This window comes from Amphibalanus amphitrite, unplaced genomic scaffold, assembly GCF_019059575.1.
Source record: "Amphibalanus amphitrite isolate SeventyFive unplaced genomic scaffold, NRLGWU_Aamphi_draft 000010F_arrow, whole genome shotgun sequence".
NCBI classification, from domain to species: Eukaryota; Metazoa; Arthropoda; class Thecostraca; order Balanomorpha; family Balanidae; genus Amphibalanus; species Amphibalanus amphitrite.
Window position 1 is genome coordinate 1 of NW_024881506.1, and position 21,288 is coordinate 21,288.

The window sequence follows — 21,288 nt, forward strand, 5'->3', positions numbered from 1 at the left end:
AAGAGAGATAGAGAGAGAGGAGATAGAGAGAGAGAGAGCGCGGGAGGGATGGACGGGAAAGAGAATGGAGCAAGGAAACCCACAGCGTATCACGAGTGAAGTCTATTGTTGATATTCATACTACCGCTACCACTGCCAATGTGCCCATCGTTGCGTTTTCGCAACAACCGCTGTCTTTCCGATGTGCCCTTCGTGCGTTCCCGCAACGCGACCGTAGTCATATTTGAAAATAGTCACAAACCCTTTTTGTAGCATTATTTCTTAACAAAATGCATATCTACGCTATTGTAGGGACTCTGCAGAATATGTTTACACAATTTGCATTACGATATTATTAAGCACTTAGCCTACTTATCTTGGTTTTCGTGACGTCATCACTCACAAAACCTTCGACTTCCCTCTGGGAGCTCTAGGCAGTAACTTACCCGGCCGCACAGACTTGTTACTGCGTAGCATCATGCGCACAACCATGCTACGCACGCTGAAATTTGTCTCATCGGTTAGTCTCTTTTACACACTTCTCAAGCTTCGATCACGTCGACGCTTGCTTGCGTTGCGAAAACGCAACGAAGGGCGTAAGTGGGTTAAGCGACGCAAAATGTGCAATGCAGCAAGTGACCACACACACCCGCCCAGACCCCATGGTCCACCAACACGCCCCACACCACTCGCCAGCCCACGCCAACCACCGAGACGAGCCCCTCCCCCCGCGCTGGTCTGACGCGACAGCTGGTCTACAAAGCGCTCCACCCGGCGACCCGAGCCGATGTCAAACAGCGTGGGTAGACTGTGCCGCTTCACTCTCGGGTCATGCGGCACAGCCTACCGGTACCAGGCGGCTGCTGCCAATGCTGAGCCATAGGAAGCCGGTGGATAAAGAGTAGGGGACCATCAACCTGTACACGACTGTACCTGCCCGGACGGTCCTCAGGGCGGGCAGTGGCGCTGATGCCACCTGTTTGGCACCTCGTTGCCGCCGGACGCTCTCGCCACCTGGGTGGCGCCAATGAGTGGCGGCAGCTGTGTGATGAGGCGCGCGATTCATTCCCACCGGCGGGCGCGCCTTCACAGCGCACTAATGACTCGCCAGGTACCACTCGACACGGTCCCACGCATCCCTCAGTGCTAATACAGCTGTGCCGCGCTAATATAGGCGCTCTGAGACCGGGCTGTCACTCTGGTGAACTATAGCCTCGGCCTGCCGCTGTACCAGACCGTTGAGAGGCCTTGAATTGTTCAATTATTCAGGTGTGCGACGCTCCGGCGCCCACCGCTGCTCAGCGTTCGATGAAGTGGTCATCTATCCCCGAGGAAACACGGTGCCGACAATAGGGAAAGTGCCTATCACGTTTCTCGTACCGAGGAATGTCGAATATTGAGAACGCCCGGACCATTATCGCGGAACGTCAGTCGTGTATTTAAAAGACGCGTTGGTGTTATCAGCTGTTCGGACAGCGTGCCGAGGGCGGTGGATCGGTATCTGGAGTCCTTACACGGCCAGAAGTGCTATAGCAGCGCCTCATCGACATCGATCGACTTTGATACGGCGTGACACACTTTACTAATGATCGGTGTACCACATCGATAGCCGCCGCCTCTCGCCACGTCTTCTCATCACAAGTATGAGCAGTGATTGTCTGAATGAAGTCCTGGCGACTATAATGCGCTTATTAGTACATCGTTAGAAAATGATCGGCCTGAGGTCAGTGTGAGATGATGTCTACTTCCCAGATTTGATTTACTTTCCTCGCTTTCCTGTCCTCCCAGTGCACCATGTTCTGAACCGAGATATATCTAAAGTCAGCGCCGACTCGCCGACTGCACAGAGCTGAGAGCGCTCTTACGTTCAGTCGGCGCTGATGAGCCGCTCATCAGGCGGCCGTACCCGGCCGGCAGCTGTCCGGCTCGGCCCCTAACCCGGTTAGCTGTGGTCAGCGCGCCGGGGCGGCTGTTTTTCCACCGGCGCCGCTCCACTCGCCGGCTCATCATGTCCACCATTACGGAGATTAAAAGGTGTCCGCGCGCATCCTAACGAGTGCGACGGGCGACGTTTTTGCGCTGCGGACACGACCGGGTCTCTCGCGCAGCTTTGTCAGCGTGGCGCGCCCTACGCTCGTGACACGGACACTCGGACACACTGGGTGGACAGATCGGCGGCTCACAGGGCGGAGCCGGTGCACGGCGCCTGCAGCAGCGGGGCGGCGCCGGCTAATTGCGCACCCAGACCGAAGATAGCCCCCAGTCGCCCGATCCGGCCAGACGGGCCGTGTCAAGGCCAGGGCGTTGCAACAGACTCTGAGAATTGAGATAGGCGTATAGGGCAACTGCAGGCGCTATCTCAGAACTCGACACCGGGCAGATTCCCACGCGTTTTCTCTCGGGGGTTTGTGCTCCGTTTAGTCAAGCTGTGTGCGTCTGGATGGGTTTCGCCGCAAATGGTCGGATCCTCACGCACGGGCGGGACCAGTTCTTCAATGTGGCGCAGCCAGCCGGTTGGCTGGCGTAAAAACGACGACCAGTTGACATTCCATTGCAGAACGCACTAAAAATGTGACTGAAATTTGCGACACGGCCGCTACTGCAGTAGTCGCCGGTGAGTCACCCACGCTGCCCGGCGTGATGTAGCGCTGCAGGCCCGGCGGGTTTCACATCGATCGTGAGACGGTCACGCGCCTCCCATGACTCCAGGAAGCTGCGGGCCGGCCGACCGCGGGACTGGCCGGCCTGCTGCAACGGTCCGGCCGGTCCCGCTGCGAGCCGCGCTGACCTGCAGGTCAGCCCGCCTGACCCGTCTTCGACCGCAGCTCCCAGGCGCAGCGCGCCGTCACGAGGTTTCCACAGCTGGAAAGTTGTCCGTAGGGTCTCACTCGCGCGAAACTCCTTCCAGGCCTCTCACAGATGTGTGGGAGGAGTTGGCCTGCCGCGGATGTTAAAAATACTTACGGGCGATGTCAGGGAGCCGGCGAAGGAATGTGGAGGCCCCCGTAATCACGCCTGATAACTGTCGGGCCGGTGTCCCTCAGTGACAGCGACCCTCGCATCAGCCTGTCCGGGGACCGTCCTGGGAGGAGGGGGGGGGGGGGCTGGATTGAACCCACCCAGGGGACGGCGGGAGGGAGAATCACGCGGCACTAAGCCGGGTCGCCTCGATGACCTAGGCCTTGGGGACTGTGGGCCAGATGTCACACCCTTTCGAGATGGGACAGACGGCCATTCGCGACGGCCATTCTCCGGGCATTAGTCGGGTTATCATGAACATCTGCGCGCCCGTTCACCAGCCAGCGCGCAGGGTCTTAACTTTCCCTTCATACCGAGTGTTTTGGTTTTATCTGCATAATTGCTGGAACCGGAGAGGAAAGGCAACCCGAGTCGTGAATAACCAGCATCTAAGGTGGATTTTATGGTCGGACCGAACAAGCCCACATGTTTTCTTTAATTTCCTTCCCGGCCGGTGCTCGTCGCTCCCCGATGACCTGCGACATGGTCGTGTCTCACACAAACAGGCGCGCGTCATCACAAACCACCGCGCGCCCCACTTCCGCCCGCGCGCCGTGTTTGTGCCCGTGTCACCCACCGCGCGATGCACGGCTCGAGTGCGGCGTCACTCCGGCCTAACGACACGGCCGACGGGCGACACGACCGCCGCGCGGCGCCCCGCCGGCGCCGTGACGCGTCACCGAGCGCCGCGCGCCGCAAGGCCTCCGGAAACAGCCGGAATGTGACGCTCACGGCAAATGACGACCGTCACAAGGACGGGCGGCGTGACGGACACTCCGGAGAGGCCCCCCGGCTGTTCCGGGTGTGCCGCGCAGGCTGATAAGTGCCGCAGAAAGACAACTGACTGCGGGTGGGGACAGACGGACGATCGGAGAGCAGGCAGCGGCTGCGACACACCGACAAGCCCGGCAGCCGCAAATGGACAGACGCGGAGGGGAGATAGGGGTGATTTACTGGTGCCGGCGGCGATAAGAAGGCACGTGCTCCGAGGTATTGATTTACGGGGCATTCCTGGGACCTATAGTCAGGAATGGGATGCGACTGTGGTGTCCGGTCACGTACCCGCACACTCCGTGTAAAAGTCGGCACGCTGTCAACGTGTTATAGCGGGAGTAGACGAGCGACGGGACGCTCACGTGCGCCCCGTAGCCGATGGGCCCGTCCCTGCTCTGTTCCGGGACACGGGTGCAGGCAGGTCGGTGAACTTTCCGAGCTCACCGTTCAGTCACCTCTTTTGCGGACGATAATGACGGTAAATTGATCGTCGACTGGCCGGCAATCGGTCACCGGATTGGCGCGGATCGCCTCTCAATCACGGATGTCAGCGGCGCGTTACGCTCCTAGTTAATCAAAATCGCGGCCCTACCTCGCGGGATGACGCGTAAACTGTGTCTGTGTGGGTGATGCGGACGGACGGACCAGGCGCGGCGCGGGGCGTGTTCGGGCGGTGGTTTTTGTTGCTCGCGGTGCGGCGATGTTTGCTCTAGCCGCCCAGTCGTCTATCGGTGCTGGGCCGGCCGGTGGATTAATTTCGCCCTCGGCTATGTAGGTCGGTCGCTGCGGCCGGCGGCGACTGACAAACCCGCCGCTATCGCTCCGGGCTCCATCGGGAGCGATTGGCAGGCGAGGCGAACACATCGGCCTGCAAACCAGACCGGAAAGAACTTCATGGCCGCCACTGGACCGCGGTTGGAGTGGCCGGGCGGGCGGGGCTGGTCCGCTCGCCTCGCCAGGTCACTGGCACTGACCGTCCATGACCGATCAATTAACATTGCTGAGCCGCGTGTGAAAATAGTGGCGGCGTCTTCTCACCGGACTCGCATGCCGTTTCTCTTCTTGTCGTTTTCTCTGCGCGCTGCTTGCTGGAGCCGGTGTATTGTTCCAGTCAACTGGCGATGTCGTGTGAGGTCTGCCGCCGCTCGCCACCCGTCGCTCTCTGTAGGGGCAGCTGGCTGGGCCGGCATGAATGTCATCTCGAAGAGATTGTCATCTCGAGGAGATACACTGTCAAACTGACGCCGGTCCCATTGAATACCTTCACTGGTATACCATCAGCTGCTGCTCAGTCTATACAGCCTTGTGCCGGTGAATCTGCCTAGACACCATGACTGGATGAATGCTGTGAAAAGGACGCATGCCATCGATCTAAATTATTGACTAGGTCGTCTGTCGAGCGCCACTTCACAGTCCTTTCTGCGTCGGTGTCACAGGCCTTTATCGCCGGCACGAAAGGCATTTACACATCATGAAGTGACACCTGCTTCCCTTTTCAGAGTCTGCTGTCAGGATGGTACCAAAAAGCCAACACAGAACAAAACGTCCTCAGTCATCACCCGCTGCGTGTATTGTTTGGCTCTTTTCAGTGAAGGAAAACCTCAGATGCGTATCACTCGCTTGTCGTGTATAGGCGTATTCAAATTTTTAACCAATAGATCTTCACATATGTTTTGTTTGGCATCGCTTTGCCATGTAATACATATGAATCAATGTTCCATGACCCTCTCACCACCGTCCATCTCTCGTATCCGCGACTCAGCATAAACAACCTACATATGCCCTTGCATCTGCGCAGGTAGCCTGTATTTGCATGCTCAGTGTTTATCTTGCTCGTTCGTTGATTGACCGGCCGTGTCATTGACGATTTGTTTTTGTCCTTTCCAGGATCCACCACCGACCTGGCCAGCGTGGTTGAGATGTTTGACAACCTCCTGGAGCGGAGTCGGCGCGGCGTCGCCGACTCCGAGCCCGCGGCCACCTCCGCGCCCGAGTCGCCCGACTCGCCCGACTCCGTGGATTCGGCCGACTTGCCCGTGGACTCTCCGGTGGACTCTCCGGTGGACTCTCCGGTGGACGCGCCGGCCGCCGAGTCGGTGCCGATGCGGCCACTGCTGATCGTCGAGGAGCGCGACGAGCCGCCGCCGGCCTCGGAGCAGAGGAAGCGCGAGGCGCGCGCCGGCCGCTACACCAAGCGGCGTCCGGCCGAGCCGCGGCCGCTCTCGGTCAGCTCGACCTCGTCCTCGTCCTCGTCCGCATGCTCCTCGCTGCCCCGGGGACGGGTGTGGCGGCTGCAGCCGGGCGAGACCACCCCCGAGGGCAGCCGCGGCGACCGGCTGCGCAAGTCGGCCAGTTCAGGTCAGTCGCGGGAGGTCAGGGCTGGCGCGGGTCGGAGGGTCAACAGGGGTCGCAGGGATAGAAAGGAAAGGGGAGGCTAAGCTGACAGCATGGGTCGGAGCGTTGCGACATCCCAACAAATGACATGACATGATGAGATAAGTCGTCATGTGTGTACTTCTAATGACCGAGTAGAGAATGTCTTGTTAGCTCGTCATTAATAATTGCGGCCTATGAAAAGGCAGGGAGAATGAAAAAGAACGCTGCTCGTCAAAGTCTCAGACCTAGTTTATAAAAAGGGGCGTAGTCTGCCAGTTCATGAATCATCATCGGTCTTCAATGGGGCTAACTAGACGACTAACGAAGGCACTGAACTCGCTCAGGAAGATTTACGACGCCAACTCTGATGTCTCCGACGTCACAGCGCCTGTCGTTTCGCGGTCGAGTTCACTTCCAACGCGGCGCCGTCGCCCGGACGTCACATGACACACGGCCTCATCACGTGACCCACGAGAACGGGTCACGTGACGCCGTGATAGCGGCCCACGGCAGGCTGATGACCGATGGCCGCTGTCGCCGCTGCCAAATGTCCCAGCGGCTTCGTGCGCCGTTGGTCTGCATATTTCTGTCGGCGGTCTGGGTAGGAGCGTCCTCCAAGGACAATGTCTCAATCCGGCGGCTTGGTGCACGCTCACGCTCGCGTGCCGACCTCCAATGGCGGCTGTTCACCGGCACCCCGAGGGACGACTCGAGCGGTGTGTGCCAGAGTCGGCGGCCGGCTCCGTCACTCTGCTTTGTCGGCCGACGGTGGACCTCTCACGGCCTCCCGTTATAATCGGGCCCGGACGGGCGGTGTACGAACAGGCGGGGTCAGGCCGGCCGGCGCCGCTGAGTGCGTCTGGTTCGTCCGACGGGCCGACATTGGGGTCAGACATGGACCACAGGCGACATGCACGCCCTGCACCGCGCACATACCCGCCGGCGGCAGCGTGCGGTACCAACAGCCGCGAACCACCGCCGCCGCGGGCCGAGACGGCTGCCAAACCAAACGCAGAGCGTGTTCCAGTTCTGCGTGCAGAACCGCTAGTTATGAATTGGTGGGAGTGAATGAGCTGAGAACGAGAGCCCATTTCCCAGCGCCCGCCGCCGAGTGATGCCTTCGATTTGCTGAACTAAGTGCTGACAAATGCAGCGCACGTTTCGGATCAAACTGGGATTTCATTTGAGACGGGAACTTTTCGATGTTTATTCTCCATAATGCGATGCATGTAATGCATTTCTCGAGCGTCTGGATAAAGACGGGCGGAGACGGATAGCGTTGTCCACGCGATCCTTGGATGCATGACGACTGCTCCGCATTGATTTCTAAGTCTTTAATCCCGGTGTCGGGCCTTTTCATGCATAGCCAAGCGGCGCTCGGTACCGTTGCATCCCACGCGCGAGCGGTCGCCGAACTCCCCCGTCCCTCCCTTCTAGACCACATTTGGGCCCATCACATGTGCATCGCCACCGTCACCATTTTTTACACCCCGCACACGTGCACACGCTACCGCCGCGAACCGCTGCCATAAAATCCATCAGGGAGACGCTTCTGGGGGTGCCATCACGGTGCAATACCCCGGGGGAGGCCGGCGGGTTGCGATGTGTCACGACCGACGTGGCAGCGCGGGTCGCCGACCACCCCTGCGGCTGTCCGCTGTCTGCACGCCACGCGCGCACGTGCCCGCCGCCGCCGACGATCTGCATCCGGCGCCGTCGGCGTCGACGGACACTGACCTTCGTCGGTGCCGGCGGAACGGCCGAGTTATGATCCGGTATGGCTTCAGGGGTGACTAGATGACCGGACCGCGATGCCAGTAATCCAGCACGCCGCACAGTGGGGATTTTTCCGATCTAGCACGTATTTATTCGTAGAGGGCAAACCATAGGTAGAATTGTAGCCAGATTGTGCACAGATGTTGGCTGGTGTGTCCTGGTGAGAATTTTACCTGTAAATGTGCATAATCAACATAGTATAGGGGGTTCAATTGGACCCCCCGCTCAGCCGTTTGGCCCCTGATCAAGCTAGAGCTTCGCGGAAAAGTCAAGCGTGCTGCCTATGACAAAATTAGGCCGAATATATCCAATTTCAAAGTCCAAGGTCATAAGCTGACTTTCCAAGTCAGTTTAATGACCCAACTAAAGTTGGGAAATCGAGACCTCTTGAAACTTCGCAAAGTTAGGGTGTTACGGGGTATTTTGGGGTGCTGATCACGAATTTCATGTTAGTTTTGATCACAGACGATGTCTTTATGCATTTAGGCCAGGTCGGGTCAGGTCAGGTTAGATCAATTAGTAGGCGTCCTGCCGGCCATCCATAGAAGTGTCACCTACTACTGATAGATTCGTAACATGGTACGAAGGCACCAGAACTACTTCGTAAATATTCAAATGGCTGCTTAAATCGAAATCAGCACCAAAAACTACCCTAGAAACAAGTAAAACTCGAAAAAGTGAACCAAGGTCATCAAAAGGTCAATGACCTTGACTTGACCTTCAGGTGACCTTGACACCCACCATTATGCATGGCACCAACATCATTTCACATATTTGAACGTTTAAAACCACAAAAAGACTGGAAACCGCGGATAATGTGAGCTGGCATACGCCGAATCGCGATTCCGGCCAAACATGGTCTCGAGAAATATGCCACAGGTCAAAGGTCAGTTGGGTCAGAGTCATGAAATTTTTAGGTTAGATGTAAAATTGATGATCTCGAGGGTACCGAAAGTTTCGGCGCAATCGGCCGCTTTTTGCGCGAGTAATTTGCGGAAAACCATGGGGTTTTATCCGACCCCTTCCCCCTCCCCCTCCCCATAAGTGCGATGGTTAATAAGGTTACGGTATGTATAATTTACGCTTGTCATCCTATTCCTAATGAATGTGTCTCAGAAAATATGCATCATATAAATCACGAAGTAAAATTATTCGCCTATGTCCGGAACATACCTATATCGTGCTGTTTGCCCTAGCGCTCTTCGAGTGGGGTGTTAAGATACTCTAATGTGAATATTCAGTGTTCAGGCAAGTTTCGGCAGCCTAACTAGGCGTTGTCTTGTGCAGAAGAAAGTGGCGAATTCGATAGGATATATTTCGGAGTGGAAAAGTGTGGAGAACATTGTTGATTTCCTACATTTATTTAGAATACCATTCCTTCAATATGGTGTCTGTAAGGGTTTTTTATAAAGGGCATTTTTGTGACCTTAGTAAGGTTAGTGGCATACTTTCTGTTTGCCATTCCATTCCTAATAAAGGTGCCTTTCAGACGATATGCAACTTTAAGACCTCGCAAGATTAAAACCAACAGGACAGGACAATGAAGTTGAGCTATACTTTCGGGCCTTGCTGAGCCCATTGAGTAATCACGCATGAGTGTGAACTTTGGGCGCATTTTTCCTAGTTTTGCTGTGGACATACAGATAAAACAATGCCATATATGAGAAATTCAGACATTTCTTAGCCCTACTGACACAAAAAATAAACAAAAATCCAAAAAAAATATTTTTTGAATTAATAGGCGCTAGATCGGAAAAATCCCCACTGTGCGCCGGGGTGAATCCGATGAATGGCTGCCGTCGGCTGGGGAGCCCGGCGCGTGTGTTGTTTGCTGTAGCCGTTCGCTGTGTCGGTTTGTTCAGCTCAGACCCGCTGAGGCCAGGTGTTGTGGTGCAGACGCAGACAGGGAACAGGCTGACGGCCGGCCGTGGGTGTGGCTGGCCGCCCAGCTGAGCCGCTGGCTCTGCTCAGCGCAGGCCGCCTGTCAGACCCAGGCGCCCGGCAGCTATGGATGTGTTTCTCTCTCAGTCGCGCGCCGCTCCCCGCCACTTCGGAGATGACAAGTTTATTTGTTCGTGTCGGCTGATTCGGCTTAGGACCCCGATGCCCGCGCCATCTCACCGGTCATTCTCCCCAGTTGGCTGTCAGTGGCCGGAACCACTCGCGTCGGCTCGTTTATAGGGTAGGATAGCCCCTACAAAACGATACCGCCGGAGTGATAACGACGGGATGTAGTCTGGATTGAGGATATGTAAGGTTCCACTTATTTTAAGATCGCATCTTTTAATTGGTGAGGGTGGGTGGGAAACTTCTCGCTCACTCTACGACCCTTTCGCCGCCCGTCGCCGTCGACGACTGCCGTTCGTGCCACTCCAGTCGACAGCCCGGCGGTCCCGCGGCCCGCGCCCTCCCAGACACCCCTCCGAGGGCTGCCCTGCGTCTGTCGATGGGGCGATTAGCCACGGTCACGTTCGGTGGCGCCCTGGCAGGGTCCTAACCTTCCATAGCCGCGTCGCCGCTATGAGTTGATTAGGACCCCGATGCCCGCGCCATCTCACCGGTCATTCTCCCCAGTTGGCTGTCAGTGGCCGGAACCACTCGCGTCGGCTCGTTTATAGGGTAGGATAGCCCCTACAAAACGCCAAATGCACCAAATGGAATTTAGGGTGGCCGGATATTATTGCTAGCGCGCTCTGCCCATCGAGCGCGAACCGGTCAACATGCTTCCGCGATGGTGGTGTAGTGGCCTCGAAAGTTATTTTGATTGATACGGTCGTTTACCGATCCCCCGGAGGGCTGTGAGAGGTCCAACGTCAAGCGTCCACGTGCGGGTTGTTGACTAGCACCTGGTGGGTTAACTACGAATCTGGGCAGATGCAGAAAGGTCCCCAAGTGTGCCGCTGCCTGTGCCCGATTTATAGACTGCAGTCGCTCCTGAGGTGATTATTGGGCCGGACCGATATTGCGCGGGTGAACCGGGGCGGTATGCGTCCCTCCGCCCAAAGGTCGGCTCCCGTCTTGAGCTCGCTGTGGCTGGACCCCATCGCCTCGCACAGTGTCGCCAGTGAATCACTGTCGACCGGCGTGGGGCACCCCGACCCGATGATGGAGCGTGCCCGTGTCCCGGGTGTTCGCTCATCGTCTGCCTCGCTCGGCCGCCGCCAGCGTGTGACCGGAGGGGGAGCAGGGCCGCGCGGCGGCGACTGGGGTCGGGTTGAGGCGGGCGGCGCCGCCCTGCCGCTCTCGCCTTGGGGCCGGCTGTAGCGGTCCCGCTACAGGCTTCGGTGGCCCCCGGGGACGGTCCTGGCTGGAGGGCCCGAGCTGTCCCGGCGGTGACATCCGCCGCCGGTCCCGGCTGCCGGCTCTCGCGGTGTCGATGCCTGTCCCCGCTGCCGGGCGGCCGGCGCGCGGGTGACCTTGGCGGGCCGGCTGGGTGTCCCGTTTCCCCGGCGGTGTGTCCGCTAATACCCCCGGCGTGCGTGCCGCCGTGCCCGGTCAAGAGGCGGTTGGTGGGGCCGGGCCGAGTAGCCGAGGCGTCGGCGGCGAACCGGTATATACGACATGCATATACGACATGCATATCCGACATGCAATACGACATTTATATCTGTACATGTGGTATTGCGGCGTGGCCGGGGCGTCGGCAGCCGACGGGCGTATATGCCGTGTTGCGGATTACCCTAGGCGTCTGCAGCTCAGTGTGTCGAGTTCCAGAGGAGCCGAGGCGTCGGCGATGGACCCGGTTTACATGTCTATACTGAGTTACAGAGTAGCCGGGGCTTCGACGGCGGACCAGGGCCCAATCTTACCAAATGCCGTGAATGCGCATTCACGGCATTTGGTAACATTCAGAACTGTTACACATTCACTTATTCATTCGTTCAAGCAACATTCATAATCATTCCCGCTATCAAAATCATCGGACAAAATTAGCTGGGCATAAATAAAAGGGATGCCTATCTTTGATATGAGAGCCGTAAAATCCGGCCAGCGCTGACAAAGCCTATTTACGGCATTGGTAAGATTGGGCCCAGGTGTATGGTATCGAGTTGCGAGTAGCCGAGGCGTCGGCGGCGGACACGGTGTATATCTGTCGAGTTGCAGGGATGGCCGAGGCGTCGGCGGCACACCCCGTTTTGCCTGTCTGCGTCGCGTTGCCGGATTTTCGGGGCGTCGGCAGCGGGCCAAGGGCGTCAGTATCGGACCAGACTATCCTATCATTCATCAAGTTGCAAAGTAGCCGAGGCGTCGGTGACGGACCCGGTGTATGCCTGCCTGTCGAGTGCTAGTGGCGAGGTGTCGGCGGCAATGCTGGAATTGTGAATTTTGGTCCTGGTTCCGGAGAATAAAATCTGTTCCGGAGAACCGGCCAGCTTTTAGAACACTCAGCAGGAAAATCATATATGTTTGGCCTACTAAATGTGACAGTCGATAAAATGTGTTCGCTCACTGCTATAAATGTATGTTATAGGCGTAATAATAGCAGTTTTCTTTACATAGGTTGGAAATTTCAGAAATTTCAGGTGCCGGAGTATAAATTTGTAAAGAAGCACAAAATCGTTTTGACCCGACTGGGACCAGCAAAGGGCCTTATTACCAACCCTGGCCGGCGGCGGACCAGGTGTATGTCTATCCAGTTGCAGAGTGGACGAGGCGTCGGCGGCCGACCGGAAGCAGAATGTCGAGTTGCAGACCAGCCGGGGCGTCGGCGGCGGACCGAGTGCATAATGTTGAGTTGCAGAGTAGCCGGGAGGTCGGCGGCGGACCATGTCTTCGAGTTGCAGGGTTGCTGAGGCGTCGGCGGCCGACCAGGTGTAAATATCGAGCTGCTGAGATACCGAGGCGTCGGCTACGGATCATGTGTACATGTCAAGTTGAACAGTGGCCGAGGCGTCGGCGGCGGACCAGATGTAAAGTATCAAATTGCTGAGATAGTGTAGACCGGAGCAAGTCGCCCGGCCGGGGTAAGACGCCTCGCCGATGTTCTTCGAACTGGCAAGGTTCTGGGGAAACCATCCTCTCTTCTATAAAACGTGCACTATATGATCGTTATATGGGCCGACTGGAAGTAAATGTGATAACTCTTGAGGGAGATGTAGCCAAGATGTGTGTGTGTGTGTGTGTGTTTTTTTTTGTAATTTTGATGTTTTGTTGTCTGATGATGCATCGTGGCGTTCTTTTATGGTCCACGTCAGGTTAACGACTTTATGTATCCTGAACAACTATTGTCTAACGCTTATAACGCCGGGTTAATTCGTGTTAAATTATGTCTTGCTAGAGCGCATGGCGCTGTTTTCTGACCGAATTACGTGATGGGGTAAAGCGCCCCAGTACGTCGCGGGGCAAAAAACCCCATCGGGCGTTTTACCTCATGTGCTGTTCGGACTACCCCCTTTTCTAATGTTTGGTAGCTGGCGAACAGTAAGTTTCTATGCCTTTGTATGCATTTTTCTCAGTGACTGGAAGGCAAAAGAAGTATTTTGTTAACATAAGCATTGCAGTAATTTATTAATTGGCCTTATGAGGCAGGTGAGAAACCTGCTCATACAATAGTGTCATAGCTGCACACCTGATAGGATGGAATGTGCTAATTTCAGTGCCGTGCCTCCCGAGGTCTAACGGACCTCTCATATAACATTTAGCCAACTACCACATTAAATCTTTAGTCTAGAGTAAGGGGCTACTTGCCCCAGGCCGTGGGGCGTTTTGCCCTGGAGTTGGTATTGCCGAGGAGTTGGCGGCGGACCAGGTATGAGTTATTACCGTGTTGCAGAGGGCCGGGACGTCGGCGGCGGACTGATGTATGTGCATTCGGTGTTGCAGAATGACCGAGGCGTCGGCGGCGGACCGATGTATGTGGATGAGATGCAGTGTGGCCGAGGCGTCGATGGCGGACCCGTTATGTGTTCTTACCGTGTTGGTATGAGTTATTACCGTGTTGCAGAGGGCCGAGGCGTCGGCGGCGGACCGATGTATGTGCATTCTGTGTTGCAGAATGGCCGAGGCGTCGGCGGCGGACCGATGTATGTGGATGAGATGCAGTAAGCTGTTAGTATGAGTTATTACCGTGTTGCAGAGGGCCGAGGCGTCGGCGGCGGACCGATGTATGTGCATTCCGTGTTGCAGAATGGCCGAGGCGTCGGCGGCGGACCGATGTATGTGCCTGAGTTGCAGAGTGGCCGAGGCGTCGGCGGCGGACCGATGTATGTGCATTCTGTGTTGCAGAATGGCCGAGGCGTCGGCGGCGGACCGATGTATGTGGATGAGATGTAGTATGTAGTGTTAGTATGAGTTATTACCGTGTTGCAGAGGGCCGAGGCGTCGGCGGCGGACCGATGTATGTGCATTCCGTGTTGCAGAATGGCCGAGGCGTCGGCGGCGGACCGATGTATGTGGATGAGATGCAGTGTGGCCGAGGTTCCGGCGGTGGACCCGTTATGTGTTCTTACCGTGTTGGTATGAACACATAACGGGTTGGTATGAACACATAACGAACACATAACATGTTGGTATGAACACATGACGGGTCACATAACACATAACACATACCACATAACACAACGGAACACATATCACATAACACATAACCGTGTTGCAGAGGGCCGAGGCGTCGGCGGCGGACCGATGTATGTGCTTGCGTTGCAGAGGGCCGAGGCGTCGGCGGCGGACCGATGTATGTGCATTCTGTGTTGCAGAATGGCCGAGGCGTCGGCGGCGGACCGATGTATGTGGATGAGATGTAGTATGTAGTGTTAGTATGAGTTATTACCGTGTTGCAGATGGCCGAGGCGTCGGCGGCGGACCGATGTATGTGCATTCCGTGTTGCAGAATGGCCGAGGCGTCGGCGGCGGACCGATGTATGTGGATGAGATGCAGTGTGGCCGAGGTTCCGGCGGTGGACCCGTTATGTGTTCTTACCGTGTTGGTATGAGTTATTACCGTATTGCAGAGGGCCGAGGCGTCGGCGGCGGACCGATGTATGTGCATTCTGTGTTGCAGAATGGCCGAGGCGTCGGCGGCGGACCGATGTATGTGGATGAGATGCAGTATGCAGTGTTAGTATGAGTTATTACCGTGTTGCAGAGGGCCGAGGCGTCGGCGGCGGACCGATGTATGTGCATTCCGTGTTGCAGAATGGCCGAGGCGTCGGCGGCGGACCGATGTATGTGCCTGAGTTGCAGAGCGGCCGAGGCGTCGGCGGCGGACCGATGTATGTGGATGAGATGCAGTGTGGCCGAGGCGTCGGCGGCGGACCCGTTGTGTGTTCTTACCGTGCTGGTATGAGTTATTACCGCGTTGCAGAGGGCCGAGGCGTCGGCGGCGGACCGACGTATGTGCATTCTGTGTTGCAGAATGGCCGAGGCGTCGGCGGCGGACCGATGTATGTGCATTCAAGGTTGCAGAATGGCCGAGGCGTCGGCGGCGGACCGATGTATGTGCCTGAGTTGCAGAGTGGCCGAGGCGTCGGCGGCGGACCGATGTAAGTGCATTCTGTGTTGCAGAATGGCCGAGGCGTCGGCGGCGGACCGATGTATGTGCATTCCGTGTTGCAGAATGGCCGAGGCGTCGGCGGCGGACCGATGTATGTGCATTCCGTGTTGCAGAATGGCCGAGGCGTCGGCGGCGGACCGATGTATGAGGATGAGATGCAGTGTGGCCGAGGCGTCGGCGGCGGACCCGTTGTGTGTTCTTACCGTGTTGGTATGAGTTATTACCGTATTGCAGAGGGTCCGAGGCGTCGGCGGCGGACCCGGTACATGTTCATGCCGTGTTGCGGAGGGGCCGAGACGTCGGCGGCGGACCTGATGTATCGCGTTGCAGAGTAGCCGATGCGTCGGCGGCGGACCGATGTATGTGCCTGAGTTGCAGAGGGCCGAGGCGTCGGCGGCGGACCTAATGTCCGCCGGTGCCGAGCCTAGCACGGAAGCCGTGGTGCTAGATGGCGCGGTGCGCTGGCAGCCGTTGAGTGCTGCGTGTAGTAGGGCTACTTTGCCACGACAGGAGGTTGTCCGCGGAGTCAGCGCAGACCAAGCACGCATAGTGCGCGTGACGGTACCATATAGCACGGCCCTGCATGACAGGCATACCGTGTTACGCGTCTCCCTGCACGATTACGTAAACGGCTGCGCTGAGTACACCTCGGAATAGGCGCGCGTCGGTATGATTCCGTGATACCGCCGTACTGCCATGCCAACCACTCCCCGCTGTGGTAGGTGCCGCCCGAGACGTGCTCGATACTCCTCACCTGCCGGGTCGGCGTTAGTGTGCCGGACCCGCAATCCTCTGGCGGTTGATCTCCCCGCTCTGTTGCTGCAGTGAAATGTAGTGGTGCAGCGGAGCGAGCGCTGGCTGGCCGGACCTGGCCGCTGGACGCTGCCCTGGGTACGGGCGGCCGTCACGTGCCCACCGTCGGTGAACTTTTTTCTTTCTTGAGACTTCTGACTTTGCCTTGTGGACGAACTGTGGTGATCACTGAGACACTTCCCACAGTTACGCTACACTCTTCGACGCTCTAGAAACTTCTCGCTCACTCTACGACCCTTTCGCCGCCCGTCGCCGTCGACGACTGCCGTTCGTGCCACTCCAGTCGACAGCCCGGCGGTCCCGCGGCCCGCGCCCTCCCAGACACCCCTCCGAGGGCTGCCCTGCGTCTGTCGATGGGGCGATTAGCCACGGTCACGTTCGGTGGCGCCCTGGCAGGGTCCTAACCTTCCATAGCCGCGTCGCCGCTATGAGTTGATTCTCGTCGTGGCGTCGCCGTCTTTTTCTGCTCGTTCGTCTGGCGCCCATCCGTCGCCATACGGGCGCAGAAGAGAGTGCGCTCAGGTGCATCTCGACTCCCGAACCGGACTTGTTTTGGTCTGGTCTGCGGGCGAGGTGTGCTCTGGTCGTGCTGCGGTGTGCCCAGGAGATACCCGATCGTGCTCTGGACCTTCCAGGATGCTCCCAGGCTCTCACAGCTCTGGCCGGACCCCTGCGTGGTTACTGTGGCGTCACGTGACGCAAGTTACGACGTGACGGTACGGCTCGAGCGCCGGGTGATTGTCCCGAACCATCAGTCAGCGGACGCGTGACGCGTCGGAGCGAGGACGGCGACCCGGGACGTGTCGGAGCGCCACTTTCGCCGTCAGGTCGGACTCGTCCCGCTGCCGCCACTAGCTCGGTCACACGGGCTCCCCAGGGTAACTCTGCTGAGAAACTTGGACGAACTTTACTGGGCGCCTGCTAAATTTATTCAAATTGGTTAAAGTTAAATACTGCGAGCTGCAATCAAGAAGTTCCCTTTTGAGTCGAGCTACAGTTGGCGGCGCTTGTAGTTGTAAGGCTTGCCCAATGGCTGCTGGGTGCGATAGGAGCTAGCTCTGGCCATGGCATACCGGTCCCCAGAGCTTGTGTTTGGGATATGATGGACACACCTTTTACTTCAGCGGGGCGCAGTCAGAGGAGCCCAGACGCGCCGTATATGGTGCTGGCTCCCCCGGGGACGCGCCCACAGGCCCTGGTCCAGCGGAGGACCGGTTCCTCTCGCACTAAACCCATACGGCGCCGCCGTATGGGTCACCAGACCCATACGGAGCCGGACGGAAAGAAAGCGCCGCCGCGAGGCCGTCCTCGCTCACTATTTATCACGACATTGGCGACAATTACTAAGCGGGTCGTGTCGCGAGCGATTGGGGACTCGGTGTCCCGCCGAGCGGGCGACTTCTGGTCGCAGCGACGATTAACTTTCTGACGTGATCGAGGCCCGAAGGAGCCAGGAGAAATTTCCGCCGGCCTAGTGAAAAGTTCAGACGAATGCTCCGATGGTAATCCACGGACACGGTCCCGGACAAAAGGCGCTCTGCTGCGCGGGGAGGACCCAGTGGCGCTCTCTGCGTCTCGCGGTGGTCCGACGTCATCTTATCGGTCCATCGCCAGTGAGAGTGTTTAAAAGCCAGGCTCGTCTGTCCCCCCCCCCCCCCCCGCAGCTGCCTGACGGGACACTGGAAGTCGTGTTAGCCCCGGAGAGAGTTCGCACAAAACAGGCTCTAGGTGTTCCAGACCGCTCTTTGCTGGAGCGGCGCGGCTAGACAAGCGACTAAAGATGAATATCACGCCCGTTCGTGTGGTGCCCAAGCAGCCGGAATAGGAAAACTGTCCGGCAATAGTTGTCACCGCGCCGGATTGAGCCTACAAGCGCCGCCCGCCGGTCCGTGTCGCCCGGTTTAGCGCGAGAACTGTGGTCGGGCCGAGCCAGTTCAGGCCGCCTTAATGAGGATCGCGGTAACAAGCTGATCAGCCGGGTTTTCCTCGCTCCGGATGACACGGTCCAGCGCGACTTCAGCGAAACAGATTGTCACAAAAGAGATGCTCTTGTTGAGATTCACTTGGAATCATTTTCATCTTTAACTTCAATCAGACTTCTTTGAAGCCCACGACCTCAACACCGTGACATTATTCTCGTGAATTACTATAATGCAGATAGATGTTCTCTATTAATTGTATTTGCTTCAGTACTGTAATAACATTGTTTTTGTGCTTGGTGACACCTGTTCACAAACATGTTGATTATCTGGCACTGACACGCGATCCACCCGGCGATGCAGAGGTAGTTGCCCGTCCTGCCGCGTCCCTGACCTCCACGCCACACGCTGTGAGTGTCACTGTGCGTGACAGCCGACCGCCGAGGATGACACGGCCGGCGCCACCGAGCCGCTCGCGTGCTGATAGGGGCGTCCAAATTAATCCACCGGCTCCGGCTGACTGGCATCGCCGTGACTACAGGCCTGCGCGGAATGTGTCCCCACTGGCGACGGTGGCAGCTGCCAAGGGCAAATCACGATGTGCAGAGCGTACAGAGCAAAACAGTCAAACACAAAACGTTCGTGCTTTGCCGCATCACGATGTTCACTCCATGATGTTGCCAATGACGTCATAGGACCGCTCATCGTGATTCGTGACGTCGCTGGCCCGTTGGTGATGCCGGCGCGATACAGCGGCTCCGGCGGCACCGTCTGAAGCGGCGGCGCCTTTCTGGAGTCCGAAGCGCGGCGCCTCTCTGGAGTCTGAGGCGCGGCTCCTTTCTCCTCTCTCACCTGTGGCGAGTGAGACCGCTCTGTGGACGGCGACGGTGACGCTGCACCCGCCGCCCATCGCCTCATCTCCGCCGTGTTGGCGCTCACCGGGTGCTCGACTTTGATCCTCCCGAGATTCCGACACGAAGCGGCGCTATATGACGTCAATTTACCCGCTCCACCGCGCGCTCACTGATATAGGCGAAACCATGATGAAACTGTTTAAGGAATCCGGACATGGAATTCTGACATGCGAATTCTGAGGCAGAGACATCCACTGGGTCGCTGGCTGGCACGGCTCCTGTCTGAAACACTATGTCAGAAATGTGGACCTATTCGCCGTGACAAAGTTTTTGGCCGTTACGAGAGCTGATCAACGCCGACGTAACTGCACAGCAGTCTGGATTGCGATGGCATCTTCCTGATTGTGTAGGCTATTGCTATGGAATATTTTCCATGTCAGGGATCCGTCCATCGGTTTCACCTGGATTATTGGAGCACCCCAGTCCCGCTTCAGCTCAGCTCTAAGCTCCATCACACCCCGTGACACCGTGGCGCTCTCGAACACAGCTCCTTTTAGTCGTCCGTCACCCGGTATTGAATGTAAAACATCTGATCTGATAGCGCTGATGGCGGGCGGGCCGGGCGGCGCTGCCCGGCCGGCACTTCTGGCGGTATTTCCAGCCGGCGAACGGTACCGGCCGCGTGACGCGCCGTGCGTTCCTCTCCTCGCGGTGACGATCGGAGGCCGGTAACGGGACGTCACGCCGGCCGTTACGCCGGGTCGCTCCTCACCGGCGACTCTGTCTGTCCAACTGGCCGAGTCTCTGTCATTTTTACCCGCTCTATTTTGACATCAGTTCCGACAGTGTGTTTGACGATGTCGTTCCGGGTTTCTGGTTTGTGACCGACAGGGAGCTTTTGTCTGGTCTTTGTCACTGAATCTTGCATCATATTGACGTAGTTTGGACAATGTTCTGATAAGTATTACCTAATTGATCTATAAACACTCGAGAGTTGTTTATCGTGTACTCGATATCGGAGAACGCTTTAATCGAACGATATCGCTCTTATCATTCTTTGTTGAAGTTGTGCGTACATTGACGATACGATGTGAGTAATGCCTGGCCATGTTTGACGGTCACAACATGGTCGAACAAAGAGTGGAGTTCAACGTCCAACAGGCTTGATAATGAACTCATGTTGACACCTAAGCTTATCTTTCCGTCGCTAGGTGGCAGCAGTCTCGAACGCCTGAATGTATACTGTACCGCATAACATGTCGCCTTCGGGAGCGGGAAGGGCGAGTTAAGCACACGATACACAAATGGATAGAAATGCTTCTCAGGATGATCTCAAAGCTTGTCTTTGCTTAAAGATGGCAACTAAAAAGACGCTGTAAGTCAAAGTTATAAACACTATGAATAAATTGTTTGACATTGATTTGACGTCCCTTCATTTTTGTCGTCTGTGATTAATGTTTCGTTTTTGTATGACGTCCATGTATCTCTGTATCTCGCAGGCTCCGGGGACAGCGGACTGTCGTCGCCGCTGACCTTCGTGGCGTCCCCGACGTCGCCCGGGGCGCCTGACCTCTGTGACCCCAGCCTGACCTACATCGAGCGGGTGGTGGCCGAGGTGGTGGATACAGAGGCCGTCTACGTCAATGACCTGCGCTCTGTCATTGAGGTGAGTCGACTGGCGGCGCCGCTCGGCGACAGACTGCGACAGCGCGACGTCCGAATGACGGCCAGATATGCAAACAGACCGTGTCATACACCGAAACGTACTGTACCCCGGCGCTGTTTGACGATGCCACGAACCGCTTGACGTAAATGAAGATGTTTTGTGCAGAAAATCAGCCTAACCTGTGTCGTGTTACTAAGAGACCAAGAACTCCAGCGCTACTCGTCACTTCTTGACAACCGTCTTGAAGATGGGCGTTACTTTTGATTAATATTGGCGTGATCTATTGACATTAATTTCTCTCTCTCGGATTCAAATGACCTTTTGAGGAATATTCGTTGTTCTGAGAATGAACGATTCTTATCTACATGTCATCTTGCACCGCACGAGTACATGCTGTCCCAGTCTTTTCCTGCAAACCACGTGTGGCAGTTCGAACCATGTTGACCCAAATCGAGCGAATTCGCGCCACGATCAGCTCGATTGGCAGCGTGTGTGCGCCAACATTTGGACAGGACACTCTGCTGCTGCGGTCTGGTACACTGTCTCTGCTGCACTGCTATGACCGACAGCGGCTGTAGGTTGTGCCAGAACTGCCCCCTCCCCCCTTCCCGCACGGCAGCG

At 57.0% G+C, this 21,288-nt stretch overlaps 1 protein-coding gene across 1 annotated transcript in view; it reads left to right on the forward strand.

The window, feature by feature from the left end:
- The first annotated feature begins 5,654 nt into the window (after positions 1-5,654).
- LOC122380998 overlaps positions 5,655-21,288 on the forward strand; it is a 40,325-nt gene continuing 24,691 nt past the window's right edge. The window contains exons 1-2 of the mRNA XM_043364653.1: positions 5,655-6,129; positions 20,501-20,667. Of these exons, the coding sequence (XP_043220588.1) occupies positions 5,691-6,129; positions 20,501-20,667 (606 nt within the window). The 5' untranslated portion in view covers positions 5,655-5,690. The remainder of the gene's footprint in view (positions 6,130-20,500; positions 20,668-21,288) is intronic.